The sequence below is a fragment of the Gymnogyps californianus genome, chromosome 8 (genome assembly GCF_018139145.2).
Source record: "Gymnogyps californianus isolate 813 chromosome 8, ASM1813914v2, whole genome shotgun sequence".
Taxonomy (NCBI): domain Eukaryota; kingdom Metazoa; phylum Chordata; class Aves; order Accipitriformes; family Cathartidae; genus Gymnogyps; species Gymnogyps californianus.
In genome coordinates, this window is record NC_059478.1 from 7,648,734 (window position 1) to 7,668,660 (window position 19,927).

General features: G+C 53.3%; 1 protein-coding gene across 2 annotated transcripts in view; it reads left to right on the top strand.

The window, feature by feature from the left end:
- Positions 1–477: 477 nt before the first annotated feature.
- The window catches only part of PRRX1 (paired related homeobox 1), a 40,836-nt gene continuing 21,386 nt past the window's right edge, over positions 478–19,927 (top strand). For both annotated transcript variants that reach the window (XM_050901197.1, XM_050901198.1), the window contains exon 1: positions 478–959. In XM_050901197.1, the coding sequence (XP_050757154.1) occupies positions 719–959 (241 nt within the window). In that variant the 5' untranslated portion in view covers positions 478–718. The remainder of the gene's footprint in view (positions 960–19,927) is intronic.

Consider the following 19,927-nt stretch of genomic DNA (forward strand, 5'->3'; position numbering starts at 1 on the left):
TTTCTCATTTTCACTATTTCTCTCCTTCTGCTCCTCTCCTCTGCCCCGGGAGCCCTCCCCAGGGCCGCACCCACCTTCCCCTCCAGGTGCAGCTCCGGGTGACAAGGGGGGGACGGGACCCCCCCACACCCCCTTTGCGCCCCTCTCGCCCCCTAACCGGGGGCTCCCCCAGCCACCCCCCCCGAGGCGCTAATGAGCGCGGCGGGGCCGGCGCTGCCCACACCCGTCCCGGGGAGGGCGGGGGGGGCGGCCGCGCCGGTGCCACGTCCCGGCGGGGCCCCGCGGGCCGCCCTCCCCCGGGTGCCCGGCGCGGCCGGAGCGCCGCGGAGCCGCCCCCGCCGTTTGAAGTGCGGGGCGGAGGGGAGGGGAGGGCAGCGCAGGGGCGGAGGGAGGGGAGCCGCCGGCAGCGGAGGCGGAGGGACGGGGCGCACCCGCCCCAGCGGCCCCACAGCCACCCTGCGCCTCTCGGCCGGCGGCAGCTCCCCGCGCCGCCGCCCCGGCGCCCCGAGCCGGCCGCCGCCTCTCCCCTCCGGCATGTTTTAAGCCCGGCCCTGCCCGCTCCCCTTCGGGCTTCCCCTCCCGCCGCCGCCGTCGGGTCCCATCCCGTTCCCCCCCCTTCGGTCCTTGCGCATCCCCCCTGGAAGGGCCGGCGGCTGGGGGGGAGCGGGGGCGGTGGGCGCCCGGGGGGGGCGAGGGCAGAAAAGCCCCGCTCGACACCATGGCGTCCAGCTATGCCCACGCTATGGAGAGGCAGGCCCTGCTGCCCGCCCGCCTCGACGGCCCCGCCGGCCTGGACAATTTACAAGCCAAGAAGAACTTCTCCGTGAGTCACCTGCTGGACCTGGAGGAGGCGGGCGACATGGTGGCCGCCCAGGCGGACGAGGGCGGCGGAGAGCCCGGCCGGAGCTTGTTGGAGTCCCCCGGGCTGACCAGCGGCAGCGACACCCCGCAGCAGGACAGTAAGTGCGGGGATACCCCCCCCACCCCCCCCCTTCCATCCCTCCCCGGGGCGAGGGGCCGCTGCGGCCGCTCCACGTGCGCCGCGTTCCCGGAGCGGAGCGGCCGGGGGAGCCGCGGCGGTGGCTGGTGCCGGTGCCGGCCCCGAGGGGGCTCCCGCGGGAGAGCGGCCGGAGGGGCCGCCGGCCGGTCCCTGGGCCGGCTCGCCCCGCTCCCCGAGCCGGCCTTCCCCGCCGTGCCCCGTGCGGGGAGCCCGCGTCGCCTCTGCCCTCGGCGGGGCCGGCACCCGGCGGCGTGCGAAAACGCTTGTTTTCCCCCAGCCGCGTCCCGGGAAAGGGGGAGCGGCGAGCTGCCCTTCGCCGCCGTGCCGCGCTCGTCGGGTCCCGCGCCGCGCTGCTCCGTCTCCCTTCGGGGGACCCGGAGGAGAACAGCCCTGGGAGCCGGGGCGGGCAGGATCGGGCCGGAGGGCTGAGCCCCCTTTTCCATCGCCTGCCGGGGGGGGGCTGAGGACGGGGCTTGGCTGGACGGGGCGAGGCGCGGCAGGCAGCTGAGCCGCCGTCCCTCCATCCATCCGTCCCTCCATCCATCCGCCCGTCCCTCCGGCCCGTCGGAGCTGGGACCGGCGCTGTGGTTTGCGGGACACCGGGAAGCTGCTCGGGGGTGCGGATTGGGACTGGACGATTGTCCGACGATCTGCCCGGAGCATCGCGGCTCGTAAACGGCCCGAGGGTGCGTGCGCGGCTGCGAAGTGGAGCCGCCGGTCCCCTCCTCCCCGAGCCCCGGTTCTCCCGGTGCGGGCCTGATCCAGGCCCGGCGGGCAGGGCAGAGCAGGACGCAGACCTGCTTCTGAACTGCCCGGCCTAACGGGTCCTCGCTTGGGAACGCAAGTAGCCGTAAAACAACAGCCCAGCGGCTGGAGGGCAACGGGGATGGGCGCCGGCTTGCGCGGCGTTTTCCAAGCGCCGCTTGTTATTTTCCGAGGGCAGCGCTGTCAGAAAGGGCGAGCCGCGGCGGAGCGGGGTGAGGTGGGTGTGCAGGGCCAGCAGCCTCTTCCCTCCCCCCCCCCTTACCCTCCCTCTGCTTTCTGTTCAAAAACAAAAAAAAAAAATCCCCGGCCGCAGGGACTAGCCGCGATTTTCGTTGTGGGTAAGGGCTGGCTGCGGCCGCCCCCGCCGTGTCTCCCGTGGGGTGGGCAGGGGCCGCGGCTGCGGACACGGGCTCGCTTCGCAGGGAGCCCCCCATCCCGGGCCGGGGGGCTGCCCTGCGGCTGCCGGCGAAAGGTGAAGAAAAAAAAAAAAAAAAAAAAACAAAACAAAAAACGAAAAGCGAACGAAAATTGCAATTGCAGTTTTCGTTCGCATTCCGTTTTTTTTTTTTTCGCCGGGAGCCGCCTCCGACGCTGTTTTCCCCGCGGATCCGACGTGGCTTTCTCGGTATCCCGAAGGAAACCGGGCTGGGGAAGGGGGGAGTCTTCCAAAAAGCAGCCGCTCCTTACACTACCATCCGTGGGATCTCCGAGCTTAAACCCGACAAGACATTTTCTCCGGGCGGGGAAGCATCATCCCGAGGCGGGTTTATTGCGGGAGCGCGGTCGGGGAGGGAGCGAGCGGTGCGCGGCTGCCGGAGCAGCTCCCTTCCCTCCCGGAGAGCTGGACCGGGGCGCATCTGACGGACCCGCCGCCGCTGGGAGATTGCTTTAAAAAATTTCCCTTCCCAGGACCCGGAAAAATGCAATTTCTGGCCCTAAAGCTGTGTATTTTAGCGGGGAAGGCAGTGATTGCTGCTCCCCCCGATTCAGCTCCCTGTGCCGCAACACTGCGGCCGGAGAGTCCCCGAGATACTAACCAACAAGTTATGTAGACAACTCTTTTTTTCCTTGTATTTCCACCCCCGGTTTCGTTTATCATATTTTATTTGGACCCGATTTACTCCTGATGCTGCCCCTTGCCAACTGCTGACCTCTCCGGAGCTAGGCTCGGTCAGCCTGGAGAAGAGGGGCTGTGTTTCCCCGGTACCCACCCTGCTCTTAGAGCATGAAAAGGACCAAAAATCCCAGTCCGAGGGTGTGTTTCCCAGCCAGCATTGCCAAGCAGGGACCAAACTACAGCTTCAAATAAATGAGAAGTTCTCTGAATGCTGTAAATTTTTAACGTCGTTGTGGTGAATTAGAAAGTTTTAAAAGTATTCTGAAGTAAGCAAAAAAAAAAAAACCAAAACCAAAAACGGGGATAAATTCTCCCTGGTTTATTGGGCAGAGCTGTCATCTGGGCTTTCTGGCTCTTTCACTGATGCGTTTAGCAGATCCCATGGGTCTCTGTGCCTCAGTTTCACCACCTTATTGCGTGTGTTTTTTTGACGTGTTTTGCAATCCATGCAGGAAAAGGACTGTGCTGGAGCTAGGCAGTGCTACAGAGGTAGGAGCTTTTCTTGGTGAAAAATGAGAGCTAGTTCAGTGGAAAAGCTAACACAGGGCTCGGTTATTCTCCACATTACTAAGGAAGAGAAGGTAAAAGCCGTTTGGAGAAAATGTGGTATGTCGCAAGAATACTAAAATGTTCTTCCAACCTGGAGAAAAGTCAGCTAGTCTGTCACTGATTTCTGTCCCAAACTGAAGTGAAGAGCCAAAATATTGGTACTATTTTTGTAATCCAAAATTAAGGGAAAAATTTTGACACAGAAATGACAAAAGGTTTTATTTGGACATTTGAGACTGAAGGAACTATTTTACCACTGCTTCATTTGAAAGAGGTTCAGGAGAAAATGTTTCTCTTATTAAAAAATAAAAAACCATCCCTGGGAGTAACTGTGATTGTAGTATTTACAGGGAGAACTGTCAGCGTATTAAGGAGCTGGTTTTTCAGTGGTGCTGCGAAGCTGTCACTCTCACTGACTTTAGTTCAACTTGTAGCTCTGAAAACCATACCCTAAAAGCTGACACAATTCACAGCAAACCTCCCTGCCTCTGCCGCTTTGCCAGGAAGACTTTGCAATCCGAGTTCCTCTTCTTTGCAAAACCACCTGTTAAGATACAACCAACTCTTGCTTTGGTAGTGGGGCTTTCGCTAACTCCGGCTAAAACTGGGATGAAAATGCGGGTCCCAGCTCAGCAGAGGGGACCCCCTGAGCTGCGCAACGAAGGCAATCGGCTCCTACTGCTCCTGTGCCCTTTGGGGGCTGGCAGAAACCTGTCGGTGGCCTGTGGGTTCCCAGAGCTTGTGGCTCTGAGCAGGGTTAATTCTCCAAATCCAGAGCTGGTAAAAGTATTAGCTGCTTTTTTTTTTTTTTTCCCCTTCCCCTCCAAGGTGGCATTTTTGACCTCTGCTTTTTTTGGTTGGTTTGTTTGAGTCTCGCTGTTGATGGCTCGTAAAACGATGCGGAGAAAGCATGAGCAGCAAAAGAAAAATTGTTATGCTCGGATTTCTTTTGTGAGGAATGAATAAGCCCCTCTGTGGTCCAGTACGTGCACAAGTTGTGTGTATTGGAGTTATTACTGTCCTTTAATTTCTCTTCAGTATAAAAGCGATGGCAGTTTGGGGGCTGCACTTCTCTCCCAGGATGGCAGATTATGTGGGCTGTCAGGGCTGGTTGGCGATTAAAGCTGGGGCACGGGCTGCCTGCAGCCCCCCACGACTTCTTCTGTCTTGGCAGGCGTCGTGACCCCTCAGCACTGTTGCTCCTTCCCAAGGAAGCAGAAACCCTGCCGGGGCGGCCGGGAGGAGGTGAGTTTCTTTGCTTAGGCTGGGTCAAGCAGAGCATCTGCGCTGGCTTCAGCCCCTTCTTCTCAGGCAACGGGTTGAGAGCACGAAGAAGGGCTTTTTCAGCTGATGCGTTGTTTGGTGATGGATCTTGTTGCCGCAGGATTTTGCAGAGATCAGAAATAGAAATGATTTCAAGAAAGGACAAGACAAATTCAGGGAGGAGTGAGGATGGCTCTTCGCTGCAGCAGTGTACGGAGTCAGCGTCCGGCTCAGGGAGCCGCGAGTCGCAGAGACTGGAAGGATGAGTTGGGGCAGAGATCGCTCCATTGCTGCCTGGGCTTACGCCCTCTGACTCGGTTGTTACTGGCAGTCTGAGACAGAATCCTGAGCTGAAGGACCTTTGGTCTGCTCCCACATGGCTGTTCTTTATGCTTTAATTGCCTCTTTTTAATCAGAACAAGCAAGGTTGCTGCAGGAGTAAGAAGAGTGTCTGTAAATACTGAATCGTTTATCTTTTTTTTTTTTTTTTCTTTTTCGCTGTTCCTGAGGTTGTCTGCAGTGTTGTGCCTTCCCACCCTTCACAAAAAACCATAGGCCTTCTTAAAAAGAGGTGGAAAAGCTCTGCCACTGCTTTGAAATGTGAAAAGCGATTCGGTGGGCTGCTGAGCTGCACGGAGGGTGAACGTGAGAGGAAGCGCCAGGGACAACTGCAGGGTTTTCTTTGCAAACCTCTGCTTTATCTTGAAGTACTAAGTGGCTCTTTTGTTAGTAAAACACAGCCTTTATTCCCAGAAGATGCTGAGACTGTAGACTGGGGATGTACAAAGAATAGAAAGAGGGGGGAAAAAATGCAGGGTAAATTGATTAAATCTAGCAGCTCTTTTCTTCCTCTCTTGTCCTGCATAGCTGATGGGCAGAGGGAGAGTCTGCAGGAAGCGCTGGCTGCTGATGTCCCCAGGTTACACACGGGTGAGCGAGGGAAACCGGCCGGTGCCTTTAACCCGTGGGCAGCGGTGAGCATCCTCACAAGGTGCTGCCAAGACAGACTTTCCAGAACCAATCCTCCTTTTCCAGCAGCTGATGTGGAAAAATTGAGGATCAGAGCAATATTATTTTTAAGGCGCTTGTTGTTTGTGTTATCTGCGTGAAAAGTACAACGGCTTGCTTTTTCTTGCGGGAGTCATCTTTACGCGTGCCAGTTGTATGGCGTGTATCCTAGAGGCTTCTTGCAGGAAGAGAGAACAGTGTTCACGTGAGTAAAGGCTGAATAACAGACAAATAACTAACACGGAGCAGTTGTTAGAAGTTTGATTAACTTCTTTCCATTTATGTTTCTTGGGCACATCTATTTTATTTCACTTTCAGGCTGGCTGGTGCGTGGTTATTCCGGCAAGTATCTCACACTGTTGGATATTTTTCTTACATCCCTGAATCCTACAGTTTGAAGTGGAAAAACATTTTGTGTTTTTCATATAAATTTCTAGAGCTTCTGGATGCAGACGAAAGATGGAAATGTGACTCCGTCACAAACTTGGAGTCTTAAAAAAAAAAAGGGGGGGGCACCAAAAAGCAAACAAAAGTGGACAACATACTGTTATTAACAAAGAGCCATGTGAATTTGGAGGAGGGAGCTGACTCAGTTTGTGAGTGCTGGCCATGCTGCCCTCCTTTTGACGGGCGAAACTAGACTTTTATTTGTTTGTGAATTTCACTTTTTTTGATCATAATCAGTTTTGCTTCCTGGTTCTCATGGTCTCACAATTTGCTGATGGTATTTGTGTCTTCATCTGCGCAAAGCTTCCAACTTTTTAATTCGAAAAAGATTTTGCTGAAGGTTTTTACCTCCCCCCCCTTAATGTAATGAAAACATTTCCATGAAAATTAGATTTTGAAATCTCTCATAAAACTTAAAGGTTTGGTCTAAACTGCTAGAACACTTTTAATGAACATCAGCTTTCTGTCATCTGCACCGAGTTTGCACTACTAGCCAGTCTATTTTCCGTCTTTTTGATGATGTATAAAGCAGTGATCGCATGGGAAAATATTAGCCCAGGGTTAATTTGTGGAATCCTTACTCACACAAGTCATTGCGTGCAGTTCAATGGACCACTTATATGTATGCCAATTGATGAGTATTAGCATTTAAAGACTTGACCAGCAGCCTTGAATCATGCAAAAAACTTCTTTTTCGGGCTGGTGGAATATTTCTGCGCAGGCATGAAACAGTTTTGCTGTCTGAATTCAGGGGCACGATCCTTTTGCCAGAGGTGCAACATGCATCAAAATATGTGACGTTAGGAAGCCTGGAAAGAAAGAGCAAGATCACGGACAGAGTATAAGCAGGAGGGGCTGGGAGAGTTGAGTGTTTGATGAGGCAGACACAGAATTACAGGACCATAATTCCTTTGAGGATATATTCTTCTTTTTTCCCCTGGTAACTGAGTTTGCTCCTGTGGTTTTTGATATCACCAAAATGGCTTGATGGGATTATAGGTGTTTATTCCTGGTTGCAAGTTGTTTATGATATATTTAATAGTTTTGGAAACCCATATTAAGTAGCCCTGAGGGAGCTGTGCTCCTGCTGGGCCTCCGTTGCATAATGAAGTACATCACGAGTATTTACCAAGTGTCACAATATTCCAGACTTGGGCCTCTGTTTCTGGGGAGGATGAATCACTGCATTGCTGGTTCCCCACCCTACTTGCCTTTCCTGAAGGAGGCTTGGATTTCGGGGCGGATTATGGAGATGTAAAGTGAGAATCGTCACAGCCTGGCTGGAGGAGCGGTTGTCCAAGGCTCTGATCTGACTTTCTGTTTGAACTGTCCCTGCGACTTTACGCGCAAGGCACAGAGAGGTTTCAACTTGTGCTCGGGTGGTGGAGCACAGAGCATAGGTTTTTAGCCTGGTTCCCCCAAGAAAAACCTGTTGTATGGTCGCCGCATGTGGGAAATACCTTCTGAACCCAATGGCAGAGAGACAGCTCAAAGGAGCGTGAAATCCCAGTGGGTTTTGTGGCAGTCCGGTGGGGTGTGGAGAAGGGTGCTAGCAGTGCCTCCCCCCGAGGGGGAGATGCAGCATAAATTCAACCTCCTGCTAGCCACTGGAGAGTCTGCATTACAGACTGTGTCAGTGGAAGCTTACACACGCATAGTTGCGGGTGCCACCAGCCCTATGGCACAGGTCTGTGGGGATTTGTCCTTTTGTCATCCTGTGTTGTGACTGCAGCACTCTTACAGCCAAGGGTCCTCCAGGGCAGTCCTGCAGTTCTTACACCTAAATTTGCTGGCCTTGCTCACGTTTGTCACTCCTGCATTGATCTGTAAACGTGTGGTATGTACCTAACCTGCTGTTTCCTTTCCTGCACTCTTTCTGCCGGACCCGGCTGGTCTTTACCATGTAACCCTGGAAGATGCTGTGAGGTGGGGATGGGAGCTCAGCAGAGGTGCACTGCGTGTCTGCTGGGACTATGGTGGCATCATTTTGAGAGAAGTTTCTTTCAAATGAGAACATCTGGAGGACGCTGGTTGGGAAGGGAAGGGAAGGGAGCGGTGGTGCCGAAGCTGAGGGCCACCTCCTGCAATGGAAAGCCTGGCATCTGCAAGGATGAGTCTGCGAAGGCCAAAGCTGGGAAGAGAGGCCTGATGAGCAAGCCAGTGAGCATCTATTTCTGCTTGCATAGCTTTCTGGGCTCCTCTCACCTCCAGAGGCCAAGAAAAGGTTACCCTGGTGTTTAAAGCACTGTCCCAGACAGTCTGGATTTGTCATGCCCGTATGAAGTGAACATTTGCCTTGGGGTGGCAGCCCGGGACGTCCTGGTGCCTTGTGTTCCTGGAAGGGAAGGTTAGAAGAGAGGTGAGGGGAGCCAGCTGTGCTGTTAACAAGTCACTACATCCTCTTGCAGCATCCAGTTCATATTCCACCCAAATTTTCCCCCATTTCTGGCTAAAGAAATTTTCCTACAGGAGAAACTCCAGCCAGTCAGCGAGGCTGCTGGGCAGGGCAGACGTCCAAAGAGCCGTGCAGTATCTGGCTAGGACCCTCTCCACGTCTTGATGAGCTGCTCAGGCAGCAAAACTGCTTTTGCACCGAGAGCTGGAATTCATCAGGAGCCTGGGGACGTTGCTTCCTGCTCTGAGCCCACCAGCGGATGAACTTCTCCTGTGGCCTCCTTGACCAAAGTTATCCGTGGCCCTGTGCGTCTGGGGCAAGATAAAATTGCCAGCAGCAGCTGCTGAGTGGGCAGGCTTGGAGAAGGAGAATGGCATCCAGCTCTGAAGGGGACCAGCGGTCCCAGGGGCACTGGGAACAAAGCGGGGTGCCTGGCGGTGATGGAGCAGGGTGGGTGGCTGCAGAAGGCAGCATCCAAGTAGCTTCCAGCCCTCTCTTATAGCAGGTGTAGGTGCTGGACCAGTCAAGGATGGGTAGGTTTTGAACCCATGGGGACCTTTAGTTGTCTGCTGTTTGCTCTCAGTTTTCTTGTGTTTGTGGCTGCTGAACGAGTAGTGGGTGAGTTGGGCTGAGCTGCGGCCGGTGTGCCGGCGAAGCCATGAAGACCTGCTCAGTGCTTCTGGAAATTGTCCTCTTTTTTGGAAGCATCACTAATGTGATGCACATTTGGAAAAAAAAAAAAAAAAATCATGCTTGCAGCTTTCAAAGAGCCGTCACTTCTCCGCGTCAGCTCAGCGGAGTTGGGGCTCTGCAGGGATGGATTGGACTTTAATAGGGAAAAGTGCCTGAGCCGTAACAGTGAAAACAGGGTGTTAATGCTCTGGGCCTGGTGCTGCAGAAAGGGCTGCCCTTGCCGGTGGCTCTGCAGGCAGCTCCTGTCCCCATGAAGTCTGGGCTGGTTTCCCGTAAAGCTTTACAGCGCTCTCCCCACCCTCTGGCTTGAAATACCCGTAACACTTCATACCCGTTATCCTTCTGCGTCCTGCGCAGCGTCGCATTTCCCCCTGAATGGAAGGTGCAGAGCGGAGGTTTGTGAATCCAGCACCAAGTTCCTGCTTGGGATGGATGACTCCCATGCTGACAGTGCTGGAGAAAGCTGGTGACAGGTCTGTGTCTGTTTCCTGAGCGTGTTTGCTCCCATTTGGCACTGGAAAGGCGGTCTCTAGACACGAGCTGGTAGCGCAGCCTGTCCAGTGTTGAGTGCTTGAGGTTGTCAGAGCAAATGTATTGGTGATTTTGCAGGGAGAGAGAGGAAGAAAACTTTAAAGACCAGTCCAGAGCCAAGCTCTGCATCCTGCTGCCTTCACTCTGAATGCTGACAGGAATCTGTACCTCTTCGTGGATCAGGCATGGGGAGCCAAGGTGGTGGAAACACAGGTCTGGATTTTATGCACACACACAAGGCAGCCTGCTGGGGACGGCATTTGTCTGCTCCATGTGTTCCCCAGGCAGTGTAGGGCCACCGCGGGGCAGGGTTTGTGGGGTGCGGCGTTTGCTGGTGCTGGGAGCAGCCTACCCAGAAGAGGCTTGCACCCAAAATCTAAATTGAAACAGTAGGGCGCTTTTTCCTCCAAACATCAGTTGGGATGGCCCAGTAGGATGACCTAGCCTGTCTTTTATTGCTCAAAAATGCCTTTGTGCCTTGGTCACAGAGTCTTGAGGTCTTTTTTTCTGTATACTTGCTGCCGTAACTTGACCAAGTTCACCTCGCCATGCCTCAGTGTTCCTACCCCTATAGCTGGGTACAATCCTGGCCCCTAATTAGGGGCTTTGAAATCTGCTGGGTGTGTGTTGTATAAGAGCTTGGCTTTAGCAGCGATTCGGGAAGATTCTCCTCCCTCTGCATCGCCCCCAGCAAATTGCTGTTTCATCTGCCTCTCTCTCTGGAATCGACCACCTTCTGTGTTAATTAACTGATTAGCATTGAGGAGATCCCCTTCCATGAACTGGAGCAACTTCCAGCAAGTTTGTTCCTGCAGGGAACTCACCTTCTGCTCAGGTGCACCGGAGTGCACCCCATGCCCTTGGGGCGAGTTGTGTTTGCTGTGTGAACCCATCCATGGAGTGAAACAGTCTTTGGTCGGAGGTTTTTGCATACGGACTCAGATCTCCTGAACATCTTGAGATGCTTGGGCTCTCCACAAACACAAAGGATGCAAAGAACAGCACGTGCCGGTCAGCTGGAAGGTCCCTGGAGCATTTGGCGGCAGGCAGTGAAATTCCCAGCGGCTGGTTGGGACGGTCGTGCGCTTTCTCTTGGCTATAGCCTGGTCTTGAAGGTTTGGCCAAAAAGATCTTTACTTACAGATTGTTTCATTTGGACAACTGCTGATACGTCTCATGGAAACTAGGGAAACTGCTCAGGAAAAAATGCGTGTGACGCATTGCTTGTTTGTGATTTGTTTTTCATTGTTTCTCCTTAAAAAAAAAAAAATCAGCTAATCAGTAAAAAGAAACAATCACCTGTGATTTAGGAGAGGGATCTCTCATTGTAAATAATAAATTAGTGTCGGGAGACCAGGCAGACAGAATGGTTGATGAATATCCTGCAGGCTGAAAGTTGTTTATCAAGCCTGTTTGAAGACTTATGACTAACAAGCTCATTTACAGAGTTTGGAGTCTGTTCATGAACCGTTCTCCAGCTGGGAGGATGTGGGAATCATCAGAAAATGTATTCACAAGTTACTCGATCATTTAAAAAAACGATCAAACAAACAAAGACTGGTTTTTGGAAGGGAACTGTAAATTCCTCCTCCCCCCCCCACTGGGTTTTCTGTGGCATTCCCCTTAGGAAAACGAGGGGCCCGGAGAAGAATGAAGAACCCCACGTTGCTCGCTAATGACCTATTTTGGTGCTAACCCTTCCTCTGAATGCCCCACCACCAGCCAAGCCCTCCAGCTGCGGGAGAGCCGGTCCCCCACGGGACGTGTTCTGCGAGGTCCGGTCACGGGCGCCCGATGGGACGGATCTATCTTGTCTCCACCAGTGATTCCCAGTGGGGAAACTGGGCTTGCTGGGGGAAGTGGCTGCTCTCGCTCCTCTGATGAGCTTACAGAGCAGATCTCCCTCGTGTCACAGCCCAGTGCGGTTCTGCATGGTGCCCTGTAAAGGAGGGCGGCATGGGAGCCACTGGTGTCAACCTGCTGTCTATAAAGGGGAATGAATTCGGCGTAAGGAGCCTACTCTGGAGCACTGTGGCTCCGTGCACTTCGCAAATCTGCTGGCCTGGCCTTGAACCAACTGTCCTGTGCAATGCAAAACACCGCATCTTTATGAGGAGAGGCAGATGGTTTTCACCCCCAGCATCTCCTGTAGTTCTGCCTTGTTTGTGGAGCATTCTCTTATTGTGCTCGGCCGCGGAGAGGGCTCCAGGTGGACTCCACTTGGGCGTGCTGTGTGTCGAGGAAGATGTGAACCGAGTCAAAAAAAGTCCAGAGAAGAAAAGCAGTAAGGAGAGCTCCAGCATCCAGTTTAGGAGGAAGGAAGAGGTGCTTAACCTCAAGAAGAGGAGGGTATAAAATGGTCTCCAAGCCCACCTACTTCTGTTGCGGCAAGGGAGATGTAAGTGAGGCGGTAGGGAAATCCTCCCAGGTCTATTGAGGGTAGGGAAACCCTGGAAGAGGTGGTGTGAGGATGCTGTGGAGACCCCAAGCACAGATCTGATGGAGACAAACATGTAAAGGAATAAACAGCATAGAGCTGGTCCTGCCTTGGGAAGGGAGTAAGAGGGGTCTCTTAGACATCCTTTCCCCAAGTTTCAGAGGCTGCGTGACTTTAGTGGCAATGTGCCTGTGTGCTTAACCCTGTGTTTCATCTGTCCTGGCCAGCACAATGATGCTGCCTCCAATTTTCCCCTGCTTTCCAAGCAGGTTGCTGTGCTGTGCTCAACTGGGGTACCTGTGGGGCAAGAGGGACCCAGCAGGCTGAGGGAAAGCACATGGATAGGGAAGGGACACGCTCACTGGGGGTGACCCACTGCTGGGAAACCAGGCAACAGATTTCCTAGATGTGCCTTTTGGCTTGGGTATTGTGGGCTGGAAGTAGCTGGTATGATGGAAGAGATAAACTAGTATGTGATTAGCAAGAAAACTGCCCCGAAAAGCTGCCCTTCATCAATCTGGGCAGGCTTGTGTCTGCCTTTGCGAATGCTGCGTGTTCCCGGCCAGAGATAGTCTGTGTTACAGCGAGCAAGTGAAGAGGTCGCCTTGTTCTCAGAGGGTTGGAGCACTCTGTGCAGAGCTGGGTGCCGAATCCTGATTTTCTCACCGGCAGTGCTGCTGGGCTCCCCGTTCCCCTGGTCCTTCTTGCTACATGCACGGCGCTGCTCTCCAGGCGTCCTCGGAAGGGCTTTGCTCTCTGCTCTGCTTCCCTGGTCTCCGCCTTGAGTGGGAGCACTTTTGCTCGTGTGACGTATCGCTGTCCCTCTCAGGCCATGCAATGCCGGGAGTCATTCCAGACACTTGTGATGATGGATTTGAATCCTTGTTTCCATGAGTCTGTAGGAAGAGGTCTCCCCCCCCTTTTTAATCCATCAGAGGAAGGTAGAACGAGAGCCAGTGGCTGGGGGCAAAAGCCAGACGTGCATTCAAAGGAGGTAGAAAACATGCATTTTTTAACTGTGAGATGCTATGTAATCACTAGAAATAACTCTGAAGCAGAGCGTTGGCTTCTCCATCCATGAATGTCTGGAAGCCCTTTTGGAAGAGCTGCTTTTGTCAGCCGTAAGTTATTGGTCTCGCTAGCGGGGTAACTGGGTGAAACACTATGGCTGGGTCTTGCACAGCAACCGGCAAACTGAAGAGCTCGGCTCTGGCCGTGGGACGGATGGACACACTGCAGCATTCCTGCGCAATTCAATGTCAGGGATATTCCTGCCAGGAAATTGGATCACAGGACCAGATGGCGAACGCAGATCCACTCGGTGCGAGTCTGTTTACAGGTTTGAACCAAAACATAGCAAGAAACACAAAAGAAAAGCCATGTCCTCATCTCTGATCATAACTCAGGCCCTTATGTGAACCAGCTGCTACACTCATTTATAGGACAATCCCCTCTTCAAAATCCCGCTGTTAGGAATAGCAGAGATAGGAAAGCCTCTGCAGAGCTGCGAAGGGCGAACATCAGACACGGAAATAGCCCAACTTGCTCTCGTATTTCGGGACCTTTTCTGAGTTTACTGCGGCTCTGAAGAAAACAGGCTGTTGCATGAGATTTCTGGTATTTCTGGCCAGGTTGAGAGTCTGTGTGAACGGTGTCTCTTGTAATCGCAGCCCTGTCGGCTTTGGGTAAAATGAGGAAAACAGGGAGAGCTGCAAATCTAATCAATGGTGGGGAGTGGGATAAATGTGCTCAGCATCCTCACAGGACAGAGGGGCTCCGAATTGGTAGGGTGGGCTCTCTGGGAAGGTCAGAGGTGGCTGTGCAGGGCTGGCACCAAGGAAGGGGAGCAAAAGGATTTGCGGGGCCACGATGATCAGAACCATCATTCACCACCTGCATCTGCACTCCTTTTTCCGTTCACTTGTTGCCAGCCAGGGAGGAGCCCGCTAAACGAGGAATGGCCAAAGAGCTGCAGAAAGGCGGCTCCCCGGGAGCGTTCGTGGCACGAAACCCTAGTGACTGGTCCTCTGCTCTGCTGCTGAGCCCATGGGGACAGGAGCCTTTCTCCACCCCGCCAGGCTGGGCATTTCCCAGCACCGAAGCTCAGTGCTCGTGACCATGTGGTCATGGACACACTGTTGGCCAAGGAGGATGGAGGCGCAGAGGTCTCCAAATGTGCTTTGTTCCTAGAAGGGATGTTAAGTAAAAAATGTGCTGAGAAATGGTTTGGCAAATGGTCTGGTTTGGAGGAATTACACTTTCCTTCGGTATGATTAATAATGGGGATGGGGGGAAAAGATCAGAATAATCAAACTCCTCTTAAAACTTTGCTGGGCTGAGCCACATTCAAAACTCAGTCCGGGTGTGAAAAGTCAGAAGGTCTCTGAATGTGTCCCAGATTGACTCCAGGCAGGATTCAAGCTTCTGAAAAAATCCTGGTGCCTCCATGAGCATGTTAAACCTCCCCCAGGCAGAGCCGTGGCCACGGCTCCGGGGCATTTGGCGTCACTGTGCAGTGCTCAGGTACGCCTTGTCATACTTCGCAGCCAAGCTGGGGACTGGGGGCAGTCCTGTCTGCACTGCAGAGAGTGTCCCTGGAGACCACCATCATCTTTGCCTAGATCCTTCTGAAAACGTGACTATCCGCTGCCATGATTAGGAGGTACCACAAGGCACGGATGTGAGTAGGCTCATCCTAAACTGGCCGTGACGTGGCTGGATTTTGCTGCAGGCTGTGCCCTGGCTGTTAATCCTGCTTTAGGGCAGCCTCTCTGCGAAGACAAAAATTCTTGCACGCCTGCTGTGCAAGAGAGAGGCAGGTACCTCCAGGGGGAAATGCCCACCCTGACCCGAGCAGGTCCTGTTGCTTGTTTTGAGAGAGTTGAGAGGATGCTGAACCCACCAGGGTCAAGGATGTTGTCATTAGCTAATAGCAGAAGCTGCTTGGGAAGAAGTGCTAGACTTCCCTTTAACAATGTCAACAGTCACAATGGCCAAAGAGAAGGGCACCTTCCTACCTGAAACTGTAGCCAGGCACTTCTCGGGTGAATTGCTTCTACATTGAGAAATGCAGGTTCTGTTCAACTGCAGCAGGCAGGAAATTTCTGTTGGTTCCAGCTGGAGGGGGAAAACCTCCTCCAAATTAAAGCAATCATGGAGAAAGCAGATGCTTTAGGTAAATACTTTGATTCTGTTTTTCATTTAAAAGCAGCATCTATGTTGGGGGGGGGATTTTATAAGCCTCAAAATGGAAAGAAACCACTCTGACTTTTTTTTCTTTTTTCCTCTCCTGAATTTGTTTGCTAAAACTTTTAGAGGTCCTGTTAAGAGGTCGCTCCAAACAGGCTTTTAAAGTAGAGAGCCGAAAGCCATCGGTTGCTGCCGGCGCCCCGTGCCCAGTCGTGTTCGCGGGGATGATGCTGTGGGAGGATTTGGGGAGATGGGAGGGCAGAGCAGAGGGGCTTTTCTGTTATTCTGGTGCCATCTACTGGTCCGAGCCCACAGAAAGGTCTCTGGCAGCGGGAAACGGGAGGGAAACATGGGTGGACGGTGTGATGTGGCTGGGGTCCCGCAGGAGCGTGGGCTGCTTGCCCTCCCTGCACAGGGCACACGGATGCGGTCGGTGCTGCACCCTCCGTCGCCTCGGTCTCTGCTTTCTCCTGGTTTGATAGTTAAAAAGACTGGTGCAGCCGTACTGAAAGCTGGGGCTCGGGCTGTGCCCGATCTGAGCCTTGGGTTCTTCCAGCTCTGGCCTTGCTGAGGAAGGCGAGGGGGTGTGATGTGAAGGAGGCAGCCGTTGGCAATGATGCTCCAGCTGCTGTGCACCTCCAGGCTGGCAGGTCCATGGAGCAATCAGGGCTGAGCTCTGCTGGGATTTCTCTTCACTTTGTCAGAGCAGCGACGTGCTCTGGTCTGGGTTCTCAGGTGTCATGTAAGAGCTTGCTTGGGTTCGCTCAGCTGCTTGGTCTCCTGCTGCCAGCGTTAATAATGCCTCTTTCCTTTTACTGAGCCACCAGGTTTTCAAGAAAATTGTAGGAGCTGAATTATCATCGCAGTTCCTGTTCAAATTGTGAAATTGTGGTCGAAATTGGCCAACAACTCAAAAACTACCAGGGGGATCAGAGGCGAAGAGCATGTCGCATTGTAAGTGATTGCTCCGGAAAGCCAGATGAAACCAGCTGGGGAAGCTGGGCTGCCCTTTTGGAAAGCACCTCCGAGGGGTTCGGTGCCCAGAGCAGCCCATCCGAGGACACAATCTCCTCTCTGGGTGCCCAGCTCCCGCAGCAGGCTGGTGCGAGCTCTGCCCCATGGCTTCTCCTCCATCGCTGCCTCTCTCCTGCCACACGTTGCACGTTGGCTTTGCTCTCCCGGTGGCTGGGCCAGCCCTGTGCGGCGTGTCCCTGGGGAGAGGATGTCCTCTCTGTTGTGGCTGCTTCAAAGGGCCGAGGCCTGTCTTCAGCTCACTTCGCTCCAACGTGGCAAGCCACGCTCCGAGCAAGACACAGCCTGCCCTGAACTCAGCTGGCACAGGGAGCAAGGAGGAGGGAAAGGCGGGAGAGGGGAAGAGATCTTTGATGGGGCTTTCTGACAACTTTTCCCACTTTTTTTATTTTGCAGTTTAAAGGCAAGACCCACAGTAGGAGTCCTAATAGCTCGGGAGCAGTATCTCTGCCATGCAAATGTTCTCTTTGCTCTAGCAACCACAGGAGGTATTACCCCTTTGGTTACTATCAGTAGTAACTTTTTAAAGTGCTTGGGTTTCAAGCCTTGAAATATTCCAGGCTCATTTTCTCTAATGATTTGAGAGAAGTCAAAGCCCTTTCTGTGTGAAAACTGGAGGCATGGGGAGTTTTTGGACACAGGCTGTACCTGAAAGCTGGAAAGGCTGATGCTCGGGTACCGAGGACTGCCAGGTGGGAGAGGATACCCCAGAGCCGCCCAGGCAGTTGCAGGGATTCAGCACTGTTTTGGGGCAGCCTGGCCTGTTTCAGCCAGTGCCGGTAGAGCTACGGGGCAGACGTGTGGTTAGGGTGGATGTGGGTGCCCATCTCTCTGAACACGGCTCTGGGTGAATGCAGCAGCAGGTCTCCCAAGACAGGCAGCGAGGAAGGACTCTTGTCTTTGGCCATAGGCTGGCAGGTAACCAGGGAAAGATACAGCCTGTGCCGCAGGTGAGGAGCTTTAGTGTTTTATTACCTCTGTGCCGGGTGATAGATCCAATAAAACTGCCAGAGCAACTGCAAAACAAATGCCTGAGCAACAGAAGAGGTTTGTGGGAGAAACCTGCACGGTGTATCACAGCCTGGGCTCAGCAGAAGTCATCTGTGCTTAAATGATAATCATCGGGAGTGCTTTTGCCTCCCCTGTTCATGTAAGGCAAGATCAGAGTGCTGTTAGGCAGAATGAAATGTAATATTTGTTTTAGTAACTCATCCATCCTTCATCGGGGATGAGGGATGAATTCTCCAGCTTAAAAGGAGCTTTTCGTCTCCAGCTCCTGCAATCCTTCTGATGCTGGGAACAGATTTGGTCGAAATATTACTTGGGTTTACTTTATGTGAAGACTTGGGTTTTTCTTCCTCTTGCTTTTGATTCAGGAAAGCGTCTCTATTCATCAGGGGCACTTAAACTATCTGCAAAGTAAAAGCAGTGTCTAAGCTGGGAGTGGTCCCTGCATCCGCTGTGAATTCGGCAGGCGCTCGCTCAGGAACAAGCCCACGGCAGCAGATGACGTGGTTTGATACGCTTCTTCCGTCAGACATTGGGAAGTAAAACATGATTCCAATAGAATCATTTGACGATGTTGGCTTGGTCTCCCTATGAGTCTCTGTGTAAGGAAAGTAAATTTAAAAGACCTTTTTTTCCCTGACAAAAAGCTAGGAGAGGACTCCAGGGTCTGCCCTGTCGAAAATGCCATCTGTCTTCTGGAGAGGGAAATGGCCGAGATTTTCCTGTGCGGTTGCCTCAAGATGGGCATTTCAGCACCTGACGGCAAGTAGCTTGAGCATCAAAGGGCTCTGCAGATGGGTTTAGCTGTCACACTTCAGCTTTTAAAATTGGGCCAACTGGCTAACGATAGACCATTACTACCAGGATGCCAGCTTTTCCTGGCTCGCTAACAGAGAGCCCAAAGCCTTTATGGGAGGACTGTCACTTGCCACATGAATGTGCCGTGTCAGTACAGCGGGACCAAAGTCCAGTGTCGGCATTGCTGTGACTCCTTGAAGGACCGTGGCTCTTAATTCTTTGTTTATTACTTTTTTTTTTTTAAGCTCCAGATTCTGGGGTCATGTGAAAACTGGGGGTAAAAAAAGTACATCTCTGGCAGTGTGTATAAGTCAGAAGGATGAGACTCAGCCAGCTTCGAGGTTAAAAGAAGCAGAGGGTGCACCGAAAGAAGGCACAGTCTGTCCGGAGCCTGTCTCGTTGTTGGTTTCCTACGGAGGCAATCGCACAATTCTCGGAGGGTCCAACTTATGGTCCGTGAACGGCTAGGTTGGTCCCGTTTTGGCTGCTCCTGCTGTGCACGAGCAATGCCGGGTGGCGCAGCCAAGGCAAAGCCATCCCCTCTCCCCCAGCCCAGTAAAGACTGACAGACACACTTAATTTCAAGCCAAGTGACAATTCCTGGGCTTGCAGGAGCAGGGGTTAACTCAAAGGCTGCAGGCGCCATGCAGGCAGCTGGGAGATGCAAGTGCTGGAGCGGAGCGTGCTAACGCAGGGCAGGCTGCCTGCCGCAGGCTGCAGCTATGTGCAAAAAGTCGCCTTTTCCCCCTTTCATTTTTGTTGTTGCTGCACAAGGCCCGTGAATGGTTAAATATCCTGCTGCGGCAAGGTAAACGAAGGGTCTTTGCCCAATAAACCCCTGTTTTTGTAGGTCTGCTGTAGCTGCGTGCCTCTGACTCGGGCTGGGGAAGGAAACAGTAAAGTTCTTGCAGAGCGTGGGGACGGGAGCGTTTTACAGCTCACTGAGCAGGCTCTGGGTTTGCGGCAGGAAAACATAGCTCCGGCTGACCTCTCCGGAGCCCGCTCTGAGAGCTGAGGCAGAGATTGTTTCTGGACCAAGAAACCTCTGTTGCTTTTTCCAGGTTAAGTCAAGATAGCGCTGGCCTGGTGCAGGCGGCCGAGTGATGGTCTTTCCCTTCCCCACGCATACAGGCTCTCCACAGAGCGCTCCCGTGTGCACTCCTGCGTGGACACGGCGCTTGTCCTGAGCAAACACGAGGAAGGTTTCCTGGCTCTGAGGTTTCCTTTTCTGGAGCGCTCGGCAAGCTGGAGTGGAAAGCGGTTTGAGGGCCTGGGGAGTTTGCTGGCAGAGCTCTTTCCTCCTCTCGGGGAGGTGGGAATAATCCTGCGGGACAGGGGCAGCGCGGCTGTCTCTCATCCTGGCACACAGCTGAGCTGTGCAGGATCAGGAGGTGATGGAGCTCCCAAATCGCCGTGTTGGGAGCAGAGCCAGGTAACCCACCCATTGGGCTCCATGCCCTCCTGACCTCTCCATGCTGTTGACTTCAGTCTGTCCCAGCAGAACATCCAGCCTGGAGGAATGGGACACTTCCCTCTTATTCCTCCTAAGCACTAATAAGCTGTGGGGCTAACGAGCTTGGGGTATCTTGCTCCAAATGGAGCAAAATGCTGCTGTGTGGCTCGGAGGTTCTTTGCAGCCTGGCTAAGACTCTGGCTAAGCCAGCTCTGCTGGCTGCCCGTCGGCTCTGCCAGCTG